The sequence below is a fragment of the Urtica dioica genome, chromosome 8 (genome assembly GCF_054948205.1).
Source record: "Urtica dioica subsp. dioica isolate 48M chromosome 8, U.dioica_male_clone48M_v1_H2, whole genome shotgun sequence".
NCBI lineage: Eukaryota > Viridiplantae > Streptophyta > Magnoliopsida > Rosales > Urticaceae > Urtica > Urtica dioica.
Window position 1 is genome coordinate 31698264 of NC_142763.1, and position 16443 is coordinate 31714706.

Sequence of the window (16443 nt, forward strand, 5' to 3'; positions counted from 1 at the left end):
GGAGCTAAATATCCCCCACCGGAGGGCAAAGTTTATGTCGGTATATGTCGTATATAGAAAATAAAGCATGACAGTTTAAAATTGTTCGATTAAATATAAATAGGTATTAGTGGAATCAACAAAATATGAAGCGAAAAATAGAATAAGAGTGGGAAGAATGATCTGTGGAATGATTTCAAATTTGAAGACTTACTTAAACGGTTATGGGTCTCAATTAATAAAAAAAGTCAATTGCTAAAACTTTAAAAATAAATAAATAAATTTTCCTAATTAGCACTTGATTCTGATTGGCTACAATAAACCAACGATTGTTTTTTAAATTATACAAAGAATTTAAAAAGATTAAAACTGTATCACAAAGTTCAATTAAATGCCACATCATTATATTTGGCTATAATGTTAAAAAATTAAAAACGTTGGCTAATTTACAATTCAACATATTTCGGGTAACTTAGAGTGTAATTTTTCAAAAATCAATAAAACCCCCAACGACTCGGGTAACTTAGTGAGTGTAATTTTTCAAAAAACAATACCCCCACGATAACTTTCATATAACCACTGCTTTTTGAGAGGAAAATATTCGTTAGAGATTGAGAGTAAAAATTTGAGAAAAGACGAGAGAGAAAAGCGCTATTGATATATTTTATGTCCGAAGAGATGAAAATGCACCAACGTTTCTAATCTTGACAAAAAGAATTTTTAAACATATATTATGTATGCCACTAGACTTGTTACATAAAATCCCGAAAACATCTGTTTGCAGAATATATCCAATTCAAAGTATTATTATTATTATTATTATTATTATTATTATTATTATTATTATTATTGCTCGAATTTCACTGTTTTATTATCAAATGACTCGTCGTAATATTAGATGTTATGCATAATTAATATTTAAAAGATAGTTAGGCAAAGGGTTGAAAAACCAAATTTAATGTTACCTCATATTTGAAAATCAAACTCCATGTTAAATATTTTACAAAAACTAAGTTTTCGAGTAGATAAAATGTCCAAAAATATCATTGTTAAAAAACTTCAAAACGATTAAAAAATGAAAACAAAAACTTTGAAATCACTAGAAAGATAAAGGAAAATCTATTGAAACGATTAAAAAGATGAAGACAAAAAACTACGAAATCACTAATGTCAGTGGAAGAGTTATAATTTGTAGTCGGGTTGGGGAGGCAAATTTGATTCATTTTTTTAATATATAAATTCTCCAAGGGGAGTGTAAGAAAAAAAAATGTTTAGGAGAGAAAAATATGAAAGAATTATATAATTTTGGGCTATAATTATAAAATATTAGAGTAAAAGTTTTAATTTTATTAAAATTTTAAGATAAAAATTTAATTTTTAAAAGTTTAGGGAGCATTTGCCCACCCTTGACCTAAAATGCCTCCGTCTTTGACTATAGTGTAATAGTTTTTTTTTTTTTAATATTTGCCTTAATTTTTATATTATCTTCGAAGATTTTGCCTTCATATTTTTAATGATTTCGAAGTTTTACCTTTATCTATCTACTTGTTTTTAAACAATTTAATAAAGATAATTTGGATGTTTTACCTATCCAAAACCTTGGTTTTTTTTAAAGTGTCTACACAGGAAATTTGATTTTCAAATATGAGGTAACATTAAACTTGGTTTTTCAAGTTTCTTAAGAGATTGTGCACGCCTCCTGGATATCCCTTTTCTCATTCTATTACGAAAGCAACTCGATTTATTTCAAAATCTCAAAGTTTTACAATTTTTCCTCTATTGTTTATAGTTGTATTTGACTTACATTTATTAGTATCTACCATTTCATTTAACTTTTTCATAGAAGTTTACAATTTCATTTAATAAAGAGATTTGTAACTAACTAGACCACTTTAAACATGTAATTTTGGATCTAGCCTATGTTTGACAATTTTTAGAGAATTAGCCAAATGACTTATGTGGCAATAATTAAGGTCTTATTTGCCCTTATTTATTAACAAATTCGTCACTTTCTCTCTACTATTTTTTTTTCAAATAATTTTTTTTTCATCAAAACTTCAAAAATTCGTATCTTTCTCATAAGAACTCGAAATTGAGTGATTTCAGATCCTACAAATTCGTGGCGTCGAGATCTTCAAAAGTAGACCCATTCTGTTTGATGAAAAATTATGTTTAATGCATCATAGTTACGTTTCCATTTATTTTTTTGATAATTTCAAAAATTTACAGTTATTTCCATATTTAAGGTAGTAACGTGATTTTTCTACATCTATGGTATTAAACATGATTTTTCATCAAACACAATGGATCTATTTTTGAAGATCTCGGCGTCACGAATCTGTAGGATTTGGAATCACTTAATTTCGAGTTCATATGAGATAGATATGGTTTTTTGAAATTTTTATGTAAAAAAAAGTGTAGGAAAAAAAGTATGAGAGAGAAAATTACGAATTTGTTAATAAATAAGGGTAAATCAGACCTTAATTATTGCCACGTAAACCTGTTGGCTATTTCCCTAAAAGTTGTGAAACATAGGCTAAAAACAAAATTCATAGTTTCATTTTGGCTATTTTGCTACACTGCCCTTTAATAAATAGAGTAATCATCTAAATTTTAGATAAATAATTTATTACAACTATACAATTCTCAAGCTTTTTTTAATTTTAGCAAAATTTTCATTTTATTGAGAAAATAGTTCACCAGGTCAAAGTTAATTAATTTAACTGATTATGTTAATATAACCAATTAATTAATTAACTTCGGTTTGGTGAACTATTTTATTAATAAAATAAAATTTTGACTAGAATTTTAAAATGAGGGTGGACTCTTGGCTCCGTTTGGAACCCGGAAAATAGGAGGGAAAGGAAAATGAAAATCCTTCTATTTTACTTAAGTTGTTTGGATTGAGGAAAATAGGGAGGAAAAAATATGATGGAAAATGCGAAAAAAAAGTGTATAACTAAAATAAAGATTTCATTTTCCTTCGAAAATCAAATGGAAAATGAGAATCTCTCAATTTGTCTACGAGGGAATCACATTTGTGTGTCTCGTCCATGGACCGAGCCAGAAAAGCTCAATAGGGAGGCTTATTTGAAGAAAAAAAAAATATTTAGAGGGGCTAATTAAAAAAAATTCATGGTAAATTTTTTTTTTTTTTAAATGAGTCAAAAGTGTAAATTTTTAGGGTAAACAATATAAAACTTTTTAAAAATTGGCAAAAAAATGTAAATAAAAAATATTTGAGGGGGAGGGGCTAAATTTTTTTTAAAAAATGGTCAAAAGTGTAAATTTTTTAGAGTAAAAAATGTAAAACTTTTTAAAAATGAGCAAAAAATGTAAATAAAAAAATTTGAGGGAGGGCTGGAGCCCACCCTGGACTTGAGTTAGCTCTGTCCCTTGTCTCATCGTTACTTTTCCGTTAATTTTCTCTAATATTTTCCATAACTTCCAAACATAATTAGAATTTTGATTTTTTCTATTATTTTCTCTCACATTTTCATTTTCTATATTATTTTCATTTTCTCTCTTATTTTACGGGTACCAAACGGAGCCTTAAGCTACTGGACTAATTGCCTTTTTTAGATATGAAAATTAATGAAATAATAATTTTTTTAGGTATTTACAAAATCTCCATCTCTCCGAATAAATTTTTTATGAAATTTCTCCTGTATTTAAATGCAGGATGACCCTACTGCTGGGCCCACCAGGTGCGGGAAAAACGACTTTATTGTTAGCACTTGCAGGGAAGCTTGATACGCATCTCAAGGTGTGTTTCTTATTGTATAAAAAAAATCTTATAAGATTATAATGAATTGTGTTCATTTTAGTTTTTTTTTTGTTGATCACTATATAAATAAATAAAAGGGCTTCACATTTACTTCCTGGACTAAAGTCATAAATTTCTCTACTCTACAAGTAGGTAAGTGGAAAAATTACTTATTCTGGACATGCACTAAATGAGTTTGTCCCTCAAAGAGCATGTTCCTACGTGGGCCCACACGACCTTCTAGCCGGAGAGATGACGGTAAGAGAGACGTTCGAGTTCTCGGGTCGATTTTTGGGCGTTGGATCGAGATCTGATACGTTGGAAGAAATCTTAAAGAGAGAGAAAGATACGGGAATCAAGCCAGACCCCGAGATCAACACGTTCATGAAGGCAACGGCGATTTCGGGCAAAGAAAATAGTTTGATGACAGATTACATTATTAAGGCTAGTAATTTATCTTCATTACCTAATTATTTTTATATTAATTTTCTTGTATAAATTGAGTAAAATAAAAATATGACGGGCAAAGACGACTGACCACAGATACTTGGGCTTGAAAATTGCGCGGATACTATTGTCGGTGACACGATGAGACGGGGAATTTCGGGAGGTGAAAAAAAGCGGACAACTATCGGTATGTTCTGAAAAAAAAAAATTATATTGAAGCATCTTTGGGTAAAGTTGTTTATGTAACAATATTCGAAATCATCAAAAGTAATATTACAACTACAAGCATGCGTTAATAAAAATTAACAATATACGAAACTGCTGCCTAGTAAACTATTCCCAGTAAACCTGGCCTAGAGTAATAACCGCTAGTCCCGTCCCGCCCGAGCCTGGAATTCGGACCCCGTTAGGCGGAAAAAAAATTAAAAAAAATAAAAAAAATGTTTAAAAAGAATATAAATAATTATATAAAATGATGTAATTGCAATGATTTTAAACTAAGTGGGTAGAAAAAAAAGAATAAAAAAGAATGTAAATTTAAAAATAGACCTCCTAAAAAACATCACCGACCCCTAAAAAGGTGCGACAGAGAGGAAAAAGAGCAACCATTTCCTCGTTAATTATTTGAAAATTTATCCCGGACAAGGGCCGGGATATCTCTTAGTTATACAAGTTAGTCTAACCATTTATGTTTACATTTGCGAAATCAACTTCAAAATCGTCAAGAATATCGAAGCACATGAATATTTCTTGTGCTCGATTTCTATGTTGAATCCAATCCTTACCACACGTCAATGCTTCGACCATCTCTGGTTTCAAGCTACATCTTCTATCGTCGATGATGCGGCCCGCGCTACTAAAAGCCGCCTCAGATGACATGGTTGAAACAGGAATGGTGAGGATGTCTTGTGCCATAGATGACAAGACCGAGAACCTCCTCGCATTCTGTCTCCACCAAACTAATAGGTCGATGGCTTCGTCATCCGGTTTGACCCACTCGTTCCGATCGTACTCTTGGATCTCCGGATGGGACCGTGCGTCGGCTGGGCTCGACCTCGTCTGACTTGTCTCAGCTTCTTGTTGTTGAGGCGATGGGTTGTAAGCGGCGCGTTGACGAAGACATTTCTGTATTGGTGTCTTCTTGGATACTGCGTCTGTGATTGATTTGCTTGTGCTCGATATTGCGGTAGGAGTTTCGCCTCGTATACCCTGAAAAGATCATAAAAAGCTTGCACGATCCTCGCGAGATCAAGTGCAACGTAATCTTGTTCCTCGAAATGGTTTCTAATGTACTTAAGAAATTTTTTTAAACCACCAATTTTACATCGGCAGTCTAGAATGGCTCCAAAACCGTATAATAATGGAACCTTTCCAGCCCCCCAATATTTTAAAAACTTGGCTGTCATTGCTTGAATACAATCTTCAAAAATTGTTTCGTTTTTATATTTATCAAGATGCACAGCAATTGCGGTCATAGTATGAAGACCGAGAAAAGAAGTAGGAGTGTAAACAGCACAGAGATAACAAGTTTCTTTGTAAAAAATGTCGAGAAAAGAAACAAATAGTTCAACCATCCTAATATCATATTCGGTGATAGCGTTATCGCCATGTTCGCTGTTAATGTAAGAAACAATAACATTGACATAATGCTCGGATAAAAAATTGGTCAACATGAGAAAGGTAGAATTCCACCTAATTTTGCTATCTAGGTGAAAGATGCGCTCTTGGAGACCGTTTAGTCTAAGGCGTCTCTTAAGCTCATCGTTGAACTATTTATCCAACTAATGTAATTCCTAATCTTGTTGATCGAAGAGTCATAACTAGCGGCTCCGGCTTGAACTATGAGATTTATGATATGGGTAGCACATCGTTGATGCAAAAGGGTGTCGTCAACATTAAGTTTCTCATTTAACTCTCTAATCACGGCGTTGTTGCTTGTGGCATTATCTAAGGTTACATATATAATCCTATCGGTCAAATCCCACTCACCTATAACACTAACTATGATGTCTAAGATGTTTTGACTAGTGTGAGAACATTCTATCCTCCTAAAGGCTATGATACGTTTGTTGAGGTTCCAATCGTCGTCTATATTATGCACTACAACACTCATGAAATCCATCTTTAATTGACCAGTCCAGATATCCGATGATATACCTACCAGATGATATTGTGTCTTTCATTTGTTCATTTTATCCTAAAAACCATTTTAGGATATCGGATCTCAAGGCTTTCCTATACATTATTTGAACGTTTGGAATTATAGAACTCATGAATCTAACAAAGCCTTGAGATTCGATATGACTAAAAGATTGATCGGTGGAAACAAAATATTCTACTAAATCACGTCTAAAGCTTACAGGATCGATGTGACTTACCTGGCTTGACGAGGCTCCAGATTGCGTCCCCTGACAATGCCTGTGATGACTCCACAATAGCGACATCCCGACTCTTGTGTTGTGAGCACTGAAGATTTTGCCACAATTGTGACATTTTCCGGCTTTTTCGCCGTTCGCAATCACCTCTTCAAAGAAAATCCACACAACGGACCTAGCACGACGTCGTGGTTGTTGTTGTTGTTGTTGAGCACCTTCATGTTGTTGTTGTTGTTGCTGTTGTCGTGCTCGTTGTTGTCGTCGTTGTTGTGTCTCCTCTTGTTGTTCACGTGTCGAGGTCGTGGAACTTGACTTCGACGTTGAAGTGGTGGTGGTGGTAGGTCTTTTTCTTCCTCCTCCTCCTCTTATTCATTTGGATTTTGGGTTTCATCGTCATCTTCTTCTTCATTTGGATTTTGGGATTCACGATAATGTTGCTCGAATTCTCGAAATGCTTCATAACTCACTTCGGATGGCGGAATTTGAGCTTGATAGGCTTGTTCGGAATCCATTTGAGGGTAGTATGGCACTTGGGTGTTCGAAATTTCGGTGAATTCCGAATGGCCGAAAGTATGAGCAACATAATTTGGATCGAAAGAGTATTGCGTGTTTAGGTCGGGGGCGTTTTGAGACAAGTGCAACCAATTTTCTTCAAAACGGTGCATTTGTTCACCTCGGGAAGCTCTTCCCCTTCGACCTCATCGGTTGTGGGATGAGGATGCCATGAAAAATTGAAAGCGGTAAAGAATATTAGAGATTAAAATCGAGAGAGTTTGAGAGTATTTGAGATTGAGATTGAGAGAGTTTGAAGGAAATGTGTGAAGAAAATGAATGAAATGGGGGGGCAGGGTATTTATAGATTTTAGAAATAAATGGGTAAAAAAAAATAAAAAAAAATCGGCCGAAATAAGTATAACGACTATATTAACAACAGTAACAATTTAAACGGCTATTTTTTTGGGCCGTTGGATCAAAGATCCAATGGCCGAAATTAAAAAAAAAAACAAATTTAATCGAACGGGACTAACGAGATCACCGCAACCCGTTAGTCCCGCTAACGGGACTCCCGTCCCGTCCGTCAACAGTAATGGGAGTCCCGCTCCCGTTCCTGTTCCTGTTCCTAACGGTAGCGGGGATTCCGTCTCGTCCCGCTACCGTTAGGCCAGGTTTAATTCTCAGGGTCAGTTTTATCTCGTCAAAATAGTATTGACTTGAACTTTTGTATCACAATTTTTTTTTAATGTATCACGACTTATGAGCATAATTTAAAAGTACACTATTACAGATTTTTCACTCGCACCCAAATGTCTTTTTTGTACTAATGCTAAGAGATATATGTGATTTTAAATTATAAAATTTCATGTATTTTTTTAATTGAATCTAATTAAAGTAGAGTACTCTAGTTAAATAATCAAATTGAAGCGTTGGGTTTGCAAAATAGTCAATATTTATTATATTATAAAATTATCATTAACCAAAGTAAACGGGATAAATTTGGCAGTTACTAACTACCAATTAATATCTAAAAAGAAAAAGAAAACATAACTAAAATAAAATGCCTTATTATTTTCAAAATTTCAAAAAAGAATATGTTGCAACTAGTTAATCCCCTAACATCTTTTAAGATTGTAGCTAAAGTTTTATTTTATTAAAAAAGTAGTTCACTAGGTCCGCAGTAAATTAATTAACTCTTTAAGTTAATTTAATTTACTATTTAATTAATTAATTTACTCCAAATTTAACGGGCTATTCTTAATAAAATGAAATTTTGACTATTTTTTAAAAGGATTGCGGGCTATTCGACTAGTGTCCTAATTGCCCCAATTTCAAAATCCAAAAAAAGAAGAGGAAAATGCTTGACAAAATACCAAACCTTAATATTTGTATATAGCATAAGGATATATATATATATATATATATATATATATATATATATATATATATATATATTAGTCAATTGAATGCATTTTTCAAATAACTCTCAGATTGGTTATTTTGCTTGAAATCTTGATATTTTGGCTATTTTATCATTTCAATGTTTAAAGTAGCTCAGTCCGTATAATTTTTTCATTATAGACATAGTTTTTTTAAAGGGTGATGTAGCTAAATAGCCAATTTAAAGTTATAAATTTGCAAAATAGCTAATGTTTGTCTTAATTTAGTGAAATAGTCAAAACGTGCAGCAAGTTGGTTTCAAAAAAAATTTGAACCCAAGATTAATTTTTTTTAAAGTGATAAATTGCTTATAATAATCGTCAAAAAAATTAATCTTGGCTGTCAAAAAAATTTTGAAAACGTAAATTTGACTACTTTGCTGAAAAGTTGAAACCTTGGCTATTTTGCTAATCAATAAGTTTCAAATGGTTATTTTGTACGATTTTTCCCTTTTTAAAATTCTCTAAACAAAATACAAATAAGTGGGCGTCAGCGTGCGCATAGCAAATTTAATCAACACACTCATGTCATCATCTTAAATAGTAGTTTAGTTAATTGAAGCTTATATTAATCAACACAATCTTTTCCTGTTATTTTAAATAAAATATTTTATTTTAATAGTAGAGTGTCTAATGTTTCAAGAAAATTAGCAACCATGGTCACCAGTGAGAGCTAACTCGCTGTTAAACTTAAGACTAATATATTTAGGACCAGTCTGTATTAGTGTCATCAGCGTGCTGAAAAACATCATTTTCGAAAAGATCATAGGGTTGGAAAAACAGTCCATCATTTCATATTATGGCATGACAATGTATTTAATATTGATTGCTTTCGCTCGTCACACTTTTTCTAGTGCCCAATTTTCATTTATTAGATTTTAATTCTAAGTCAATATTTGGTATCTAAAAAAATCTATTTTTACTCAGGGGAAATGCTAGTAGGACCTGCCAAGGTTTTGTTCATGGACGATATCTCAACAGGATTGGATAGCTCAACAACTTTTCAAATATGTAATCACATGAGACAAATGGTTCATATCTTAGACGAGACAGTGATCGTCTCGCTTCTACAACCGGCGCCAGAGACATTCAATCTTTTCGACGACATTATCTTACTCTCTGGAGGCCAAATCGTGTACCAAGGCCCAAGGGACAATGTTCTAGAGTTCTTCGAGTACATGGGATTCAAATGCCCCGAGAGGAAAGGAGTTGCGGACTTTCTCCAAGAAGTGACATCGAAAAAAGACCAAGAACAATATTGGGCTCAGAAAGACGAAAGTTACACTTACATTTCAGTCCCCAAATTTGTTGAGGCTTTTAGGTCTTTCAGCGTTGGAAAACAGCTTCAAGCCGACCTCAATGTTCCATACGAAAAATGTCAATCCCTGAAGTCCATATTGGTGGAGAAAAAGTACGGTATTTCCAATCGGGAATTGTTCAAAGCGTGCTTTTCGATGGAATGGCTTTTGATGAAGCGAAACTATATCGTTTACGCGTTCAAGACGTTCCAAATAGTCATGACGTCGATGATCGCATTATCTGTGTTCTTTCGGACAGAAATGCATGTCGACAATATTCAAGATGCGCAGAAATTTCTTGGGGCACTTTATTTTGGCCTGATTAACGTGATGTTCAACGGGTTGATCGAGATGGCAATGACCGTTTTGAGGCTTCCGGTTTTCTATAAACAAAGGGATTTCCTATTTTACCCTGCCTGGGCTTTCGCAGTGCCGCTTTGGATTTCAAGGATTCCCGTTTCTTTTGTAGAATCTGGGGTATGGGTGCTTCTAACATACTACACAATTGGATTCGCTCCCGCCGCTAGCAGGTTATTATTAACTGAGATCAAAATTTAATAATAAAATGTTCATTCTTGTATATGGCTAAATATCAATTTTTATATAGTATTTATTTGAGTTCTCCCAATTTTTTTATTTTTTATTTTTATATATTAGCCCCTCTCATTCAATTTTCTTGCTACGTCTTGGTGTGCTCAAAGAACGAGGTCTCAAGTTTAAAGCACATCTGTATAAATTGATTCATTTTTGTATTATTTTCAGATTTTTAAAACAGTTCTTGGCATACTTTGCCCTGCATCAAATGGCATTGTCATTATTTCGATTCATCGGGGCAGTCGGGAGGCATATAATTGTCGCGAACTCGCTTGCCATATCCACTTTCGTCCTGCTCCTTCTTCTAGGAGGGTTCGTTATTGCCAAAGGTAAATTGTCATCTAAATAACTTTTTTTTAACTACAACTTAATTAAGATAAATAAAGAATAATGATATTTATCAGCGTACTATATGGCATTTGTATACAAAACTTTTGCACTACTCTGCAGCAATGGTCAAAATCATTTAACATTAAACCTAATTATTTTCTTTTTTTCTACCGCTAATGTTAGACGACCTTCCTAGTTGGTTGTCGTGGGGCAACTATGTTTCCACTATGACGTATGGGATGAACGCGATCGTAATGAATGAATTTCTCGATGAAAGATGGAGCATGGTAAATTATTTTTAAACTTTTAATTTGAAAATTTATTTTCAAAATTTAAAATAAGTCACGCATGAAAAAAAAAAATCGTGTTTATTTGTTGTACTAGATTTATAAAAATAAAAATAAATAATCCGAGTTGTGACTAATTATATTTCTTTGCCTTATTTTTGTTACAGCCGATTCCGGGTACCGGAGAAGACGGACCAGCAATTGGGAAAGTTTTTCTCGAGTCTTTGGGTGTCCCAACAAAACAATCTTGGTTTTGGGTTTGCGTTGGAGCGCTTTTTGCATTTTCTCTTCTTTTCAATGCTTTGTCCATTCTAGCTTTAACTTACTTGAAGCGTAAGTCATCTCCTATCGCTTCATATGTTGAGCTCTATATTTATGCAATCACAGTTTCAGAACTGATAAAATGTCTCTTTTGCTTGAAATTAAAATTCAGCTCTTAGAGATTCCAAAGGACGCATTCTAGATGAAGAAATTGACCAAAAGGAAAAGAATTCAACTCCCGAAGGTTTATTTTTATTTTTATTAGTGTTGGTCGTTATAAACTTATTTTTATATTGTGATGATGATAAAAATTAGTGAGCTTAACTTCTGTATGTTTCCTTAATTGTAGGAATTGAAATGGAAACGAATGGCTTTACAAAAGTGGATCGTGCTTTCCAAAACTCATCAAAGAAAGGAATGGCTTTACCCTTCAAGCCATTATCACTTGCATTCAGCCACGTGAACTACTCTGTTGATATGCCAATTGTAAGTAATCTATGAATATATCACTACCATCACATTTGTAGGTATAAAATGTCGATGGCCGATGGTTCCACTTTACAGAAATGTTGGAGATTGATGAGACTACTGATGAAAAATTTATAACGTATTTAGCCGTAATTCTAATAATTTGGCCCTTTTTTTTTTTTTTTTTTTTGAGATTTTGATAATAGGAAAATGGCTAAATTACGCCCCCTTTTCCTGAATTTTGGTATAATTTTACTATTAAACCAAATAATAACCAACGTTTGTCCGCCGGTAACAACCAAAAATCAAAAGATGGGCGGTCTTTGTGACGTTTTTTAACATATATACATAAACCTATTATTATATGCAGGAAATAAAGAAACGATTAGGAGTCGAAGAAGACCGCCTTCATTTGTTACGAGACATTAGCGGCGCATTTAGGCCCAAGATTTTGACGGCAATAGTCGGCGTGAGTGGCGCCGGAAAGACGACTCTCATGGACGTCTTGGCTGGAAGGAAAACCGCGGGTCACATTGAAGGAAGCATTAGCGTTTCGGGTTATCCGAAGAACCAAGAGACGTTCGCCCGAGTTAGTGGCTATTGCGAGCAAAATGACATTCACTCGCCAAATGTCACAGTCTATGAATCCCTTCTCTACTCGGCGTGGCTTCGTCTTTCTTCCAACATCGATAGCACAACACGGAAGGTGAAGCAATCAACCCCTTTTTGCTATCGGTGTTATAGCTAAATAGCGAATTGAAAGCAATGGATTTGCAAAATAGCTAAGGTTTACATAAATTAGTGAAATAGAAAAAAATAAAAAATAAGCAAGTACTAGGATTTAATAACTTTGATTATTTTGTAATCAAATTAGTTTCAAATGGATATTCTGTTTTTTTTTCTTTTGTTATCACTTTAAAAAAAAAAAAAAAAAAAAAAAAAAAAAAAAAAAAAAAAAACCATCACCAGCGGCCCTATATATTCCAATTCTGTCACTTTGGTCTATTTTGTGTATCTACTTCCAATTCTAACGTATTGTAAAAAAAATTTAGGGATCAAAGTTGTCACTACTCTAATAGTATATGGGTCTTGAATACCAAATAGCCTTTTTTATTTCTCGCTTCATTGGTTGGTAGAATTATTTTCCAGATGTTTGTTGAAGAAATTATGGAGTTGGTGGAGCTTAATCCGATTAGGGAAGCTTTGGTTGGCCTTCCGGGTCAAAATGGCCTCTCGACAGAGCAGAGAAAGAGGCTTACGATAGCCGTTGAGTTGGTTGCTAATCCGTCGATCATATTTTTGGACGAACCAACGTCGGGGCTCGATGCCAGAGCCGCTGCAATTGTGATGCGAGCAATTAGAAACACCGTGGACACCGGAAGAACCGTCGTTTCCACAATCCACCAGCCAAGCATAGACATTTTTGAAGCTTTTGACGAGGTGGTGAAACTCAATTCCTTATACTAAGTACATCTTTGCCATGGTTCTTACATATATTATTTTCTATTTTAAAATAGGTTTTTATGGCGTATATAGTCTTCGAATTTTTCTGGGACTGTCATTTTGGTTCCTAAATATATATAACTCAATCATTAAGGTGTTGAATTGTGAATCCTAATTATCAGCGAGACTATGAAGATCTTATGACGATTATGGTATTTAATCGAGGATATATTTTGAAAATATGTTAGTCCTAGTTTTCTTCGTGAGCCAATGTTCTTTGTAGAGGAGAACAACTTATAATATATATATATATATATATATATATATATATATATATATATATCTGTATATAACCTGTTAACTTGTTCATTTTAAAATTTCCAATCATTTCATTACATTACTTCATTGGCATATTCCGTAAATATTTGTCAATTTTGCTTGTAATAGTTACTTTTGATGAAACTTGGTGGACAAGTCATCTACGCTGGAGCTCTCGGTCGTCATTCTCACGAGCTTGTAGAATACTTTGAAGTGAGTATTTTTTTTCCCCCTAACGAAAAGAATTCATCTGATGTTATATGTTCATTATTGACCTGCCTTACAAAAACGGATTAAAGAAATCGATAATGTAATTCAGGCTATACCAGGGATTCCCAAAATTAAAGAAGGTTATAATCCTGCGACATGGATGCTTGAGGTCACTAGCCCTCTTGTTGAGGCTCAACTTAACGTTAACTTTGCAGAAATTTATGCTAAATCCTCACTTTACCAGTAAGTTCTTTTTTTATAATTTTTTCATATAATTTCACCATATATGGATATAAACTTTATGTATTCACTGTGGGTAATTTTTGTTTTAGGAAAAGTCAAGAGCTTGTTGAAGAGCTAAGTACTCCAATACCTGGCTCTAGCGATCTAAGCTTCCCAAAAAAATACTCGCAACCTTTCAGTGTCCAATTCAAAGCTTGTTTCTGGAAACAACATTGGTCTTATTGGCGAAACCCTGAATACAATGTCTTCCGATTCTTGATTACAATAACCATTGCTTTGTTATTGGGCACCGTCTTTTGGGACAGAGGCCAACAAACGTACGGTGCCGATATTTTAATCACGTCTCGATTATTTCATTTTACTATTAATGCACTTGATTTTTTTTTTTTAAACATTTCTTGGATTTGAAACAGGACCAAGCTACGAGATGTAATGAATCTTCTTGGAGGGCTGTTTGTGGCTGTGATGATTATCGGAAGCTACAACGCGAACGCGATCCAAGTTGTTGTATACATTGAGAGAACAGTTTTCTATCGTGAAAGATCCGCTGGAATGTATTCGCAACTTCCTTACGCGTTCGCTCAGGTAATTTCTCAAATTTAACCTAATTTCCGTCTTTTTAGAGGCCTCACCATAATATCCTATTAGTTCTGTTTTTTTTTTTTTTTTTTTTTGGTGGGAGGACATAGCCTTTTACAAATACTTTGGATATATCCTCCTCGGCCCCGAGGACGAAGCTAGGAATCTAAATTGAGCTGCTAATATACAAAAAAAAAAAAAAAAAAAAAAAAAAGAGCTGAGATTTGTAAATTTTTGGAGTACAAAAAAATAAAAATAAAAATAAAAATATAAAATCAGCAATAAGTGAAAAAAAAAAAAAAAAATTGAGGGAGTCCCCTTGGTGTACATGTGGCTTCGTGTCTCTCCTTGGTATTCTTTCTGTTCCAGGCATTTCCTGCATTACTTACAAGGCGGGCTGGCTGTATTTAATTCTATTGACTTTCGATTTCATTTTAGTTAAATTAAAAAACATTATGATTCACTAATTATGTTTCTTTTTAATCAAATATAGGTAGCGATAGAGACGATATACATGGTGATGCAATCCCTAGTCTACACAGTTATCCTCTTCACTATGTTCGGTTTCGAATGGAAAGCGCAAAAATTCTTATGGTTCTTATATTTTGTGACGATGTTTTTCTCATACTTCACATTTTGTGGGATGATGATCGTCGCTTTGACTCCAGGCATAGAAATCGCCACCATTGTCATGTCATTCCTCATGAATCTTTGGAATTTGTTCACCGGATTTTACATTCCTAGGACGGTACGTACCACGTTATCAGAAACTATAATATATATTTAAATTGATTTCTAAAAAAAAAAAAGAAAAAAAAAAAGAGCATTAGATATCTTTCTTTTTTGGTTGAGCTCGATTTTCTCTATATTTCATTTCTGATGGTCAATAATATCCGGGTTTTAAGTTTAAAACTAGGAGTTCAATTCACTAGTCGACATACACACTAGCTAGAGCCAATTTTATTCCTAAATTATATGTTTCTAAAAAGAGAAATTAAAAAATATATATATCACAATTGATAGTGCAATTTTATGATAGTTTCCGGAATTATTATTTTTATGTCTAACTGAGATTTTGCAGCAAATCCCAATTTGGTGGAGGTGGTACTATTGGGCTTCTCCATTGTCGTGGTCAGTAAATGGTCTAATCACATCTCAAGTGGGTGACAAAGATACTGATGTTGAAATCCTGGGGCTTGGAATACCCATTCCATTGAAGACATTCCTCAAAGAAACCTTTGATTTCGATTACCATTTTCTCCCAATCGTCGCTGCAGTCCACTTCGGCTGGGTTCTGATATTCTTCTTTGTGTTTGCTTATGGAATCAAGTACCTCAACTTCCAAAACAGATAAATAACAATCTGTTATAACGCACTCATGCGCACACACACACACACACAGGTTGCCAAAATGTCTTATAGCGTCAAGTGTACATAATTATTAATAACAAAGCAAAGCATTATTGAAGTACCATGGACAACTTTTCTCTCTCATTGATATTGATAAGAGTACCATTGACGACCATTCATTAACCCACAGTGCTATCACTTATTTTATAAATGCCTGTCATCTCCTTTTAGGCTCTTTGTTGGAGGTCGACGCAGTATTCTAATTATGGCTTGAGTTCTCTTTTCGCTCGCCTCAAGGAGGCTAACTAAAGTTGTACATTATGCTACCTCCGGATTATGCATAGTCTATCATGCATGTGTTCAATCCTTGTATGATTATTGTTGATGCGATTTCTCATATATCAACGGTTGTGATACACGTGAAGGGGTTGAGACTTGTCGCATGCGTCGTTTGAGGTCGTCTGGGTCGCTTTTTTAGTGGTCTTAAGAGGACCGTGGGAAAAGAGGTGAACATCCAAAGTTCCACAATCGCTAAAGAGCCTTCGGAATCACCACGTGGGA

The 16443-nt window shown here is 34.0% G+C and overlaps 1 protein-coding gene across 4 annotated transcripts; it reads left to right on the plus strand.

Moving 5' to 3' along the window:
* The first annotated feature begins 3982 nt into the window (after positions 1 to 3982).
* On the plus strand, positions 3983 to 16018 carry LOC149389217 (ABC transporter G family member 39-like). 4 transcript variants are annotated; one of them, XM_089623912.1, is made up of 17 exons: positions 3983 to 4189; positions 4289 to 4379; positions 9429 to 10329; positions 10562 to 10722; positions 10907 to 11010; positions 11178 to 11343; positions 11444 to 11515; positions 11621 to 11652; positions 11683 to 11757; positions 12110 to 12445; positions 12889 to 13179; positions 13630 to 13713; positions 13820 to 13953; positions 14043 to 14270; positions 14367 to 14538; positions 15026 to 15280; positions 15614 to 16018. In XM_089623912.1, the coding sequence occupies exons 1-17, from the start codon at positions 3998 to 4000 to the stop codon at positions 15884 to 15886; spliced, it is 3567 nt and encodes a 1188-aa protein (XP_089480038.1). In that variant the 5' UTR covers positions 3983 to 3997; the 3' UTR covers positions 15887 to 16018. The 4 variants fall into 4 exon arrangements, with proteins under 4 accessions (XP_089480038.1, XP_089480037.1, XP_089480035.1 ...); XM_089623911.1 differs by lacking the exon at positions 11621 to 11652 and having other exon boundaries at positions 11178 to 11347; positions 11451 to 11515; positions 11654 to 11757; XM_089623909.1 differs by having other exon boundaries at positions 11621 to 11757.
* Positions 16019 to 16443: the final 425 nt, after the last annotated feature.